Source organism: Austrofundulus limnaeus, unplaced genomic scaffold, assembly GCF_001266775.1.
Source record: "Austrofundulus limnaeus strain Quisiro unplaced genomic scaffold, Austrofundulus_limnaeus-1.0 Scaffold3, whole genome shotgun sequence".
Classification (NCBI taxonomy): domain Eukaryota; kingdom Metazoa; phylum Chordata; class Actinopteri; order Cyprinodontiformes; family Rivulidae; genus Austrofundulus; species Austrofundulus limnaeus.
In genome coordinates, this window is record NW_013952405.1 from 5459751 (window position 1) to 5461352 (window position 1602).

Here is a 1602-nt window from a genome sequence, read left to right on the forward strand (position 1 = left end):
ATATATATATATATATGCGTGTGTGTGGAAATAAGATTTAATCTGCTTACTTGTGAAATGAGATCTTTTCCTGTTTCTCCTCTACTGATATTCTACTGATATTTTTATATGCATTAGTTATCTTATATAGCTCCTCTAAAATAATATTTTTGTTAATGTTAAGCTTTTATGATTTCTACATCATCAGTCCTTTTTTGTGCTATATTGCCGACATGTACAGTAATTATTAATCCAGACTTTTGCATGTTTTACTTAGCTCTGTGGTCGACTCAGTCCAGCTGTTTCTATAGACSTCTATGGTGAAAGCACATGCAGGAGAAAAACAAGTCACATAATCAGTTCAATAAAGTAATGGGTATAAGCATCTTCCTCAATTTCTGTTTAACAAATGTAGCTTTTCTTTAAATCTGAACTTTTGTTCCCCTTATGGTGCGTGTGAAACCTATAAAACTTGTCAAAACCAACAGTCATCTAATCAGATTTCCTTTTCCTTACTGAAACCAGCTACAAGCACACAGTCAGACATTACTGCCTGTAACTCAGAACACATGCAAAAACCATGTACCAACAATACATGTAAATCAATCCATTTCTCCTTTCACAAGGCTAATTCACTTGAGAGATTTTACTTTTTTGATTTTCATGAACATTTTAAAACTGTGACAAGACTAAAAAAATAATTTAAAAGTACAATTCAAACTGAGCTGAAACACATTTGGTCCATTAGAACACTGGATGAAAGAGTCAGAGGTATTCAAGTGTATTTTTAGTGAATACACAGCAACTTTATCTATTAACATAGATATAACACATCATTAACATATCAACTATATCCAAAGAGCAAGAATGACACTTTTCTCGAAGAGAATGGGTCAACATTTAATTGAAAAAAAACAAAAAAAACAAAGATTTTGGTGTAACTTTTGCAAAGACAACAAGAACATTCAATCGGTAGTGTTTTTTTTTACCTGAGAAATATCTTAACAATAAACCAATTAAAACTGTTTTATTGACTGGTCATGCACTTGAACCTGTTCTTAAAGTAATATATTTCATTATGAAGATTTTTATCCACATCAACAGGTGAGTATCGATACTTTTCATAAGTCTTTTGTGAGTCTGTTTTACTCCAGGGCATGATGATCTTGGATGCGTGGTTTATAATAATATCACTGCAGGAGCCGATGTGGAGGGAGCCAAGTCCATCGACAAAAAATTCTGCAGTGACAAAAGGAAAGGGTACATTTATTTCAATTTATGATCAGAAATTCTTCAGCAGTATGTACAAAAGAAACAAAGGGAAAACACACACACACACACACACACACACGGACTAACCTAGATGTGCTGCTCGTGACAGACGGGGGTCAAAACCAACATGTCGCACTTTTTCCGTCCGAGCCATGAAGAAGTTAATAACAGCATCTGCTACTACACATTTGGGATATCCTTCAATAGCATGATGGAACCCATTTCTGAAGTTTAGGCAGTCTCCATCCGATCCCCCTTCCTCCACTGAAATAGTGTGACGATACGTGGCAGTGTAGCCCGTYACTTCCCTTACTGCACCACCAACCTACAGTCAAGGCAAGAAAAATACTT

At 35.1% G+C, this 1602-nt stretch overlaps 1 protein-coding gene across 1 annotated transcript in view; it reads right to left on the reverse strand.

Moving 5' to 3' along the window:
• Positions 1-751: 751 nt before the first annotated feature.
• Positions 752-1602, reverse strand: part of b4galnt1a (beta-1,4-N-acetyl-galactosaminyl transferase 1a) — a gene marked incomplete at its 5' end in the record, with an annotated part of 9559 nt that continues 8708 nt past the window's right edge. Inside the window, 2 exon segments of the mRNA XM_014018997.1 lie at positions 752-1218; positions 1339-1576. Coding sequence (XP_013874451.1) covers positions 1007-1218; positions 1339-1576 — 450 coding nt within the window.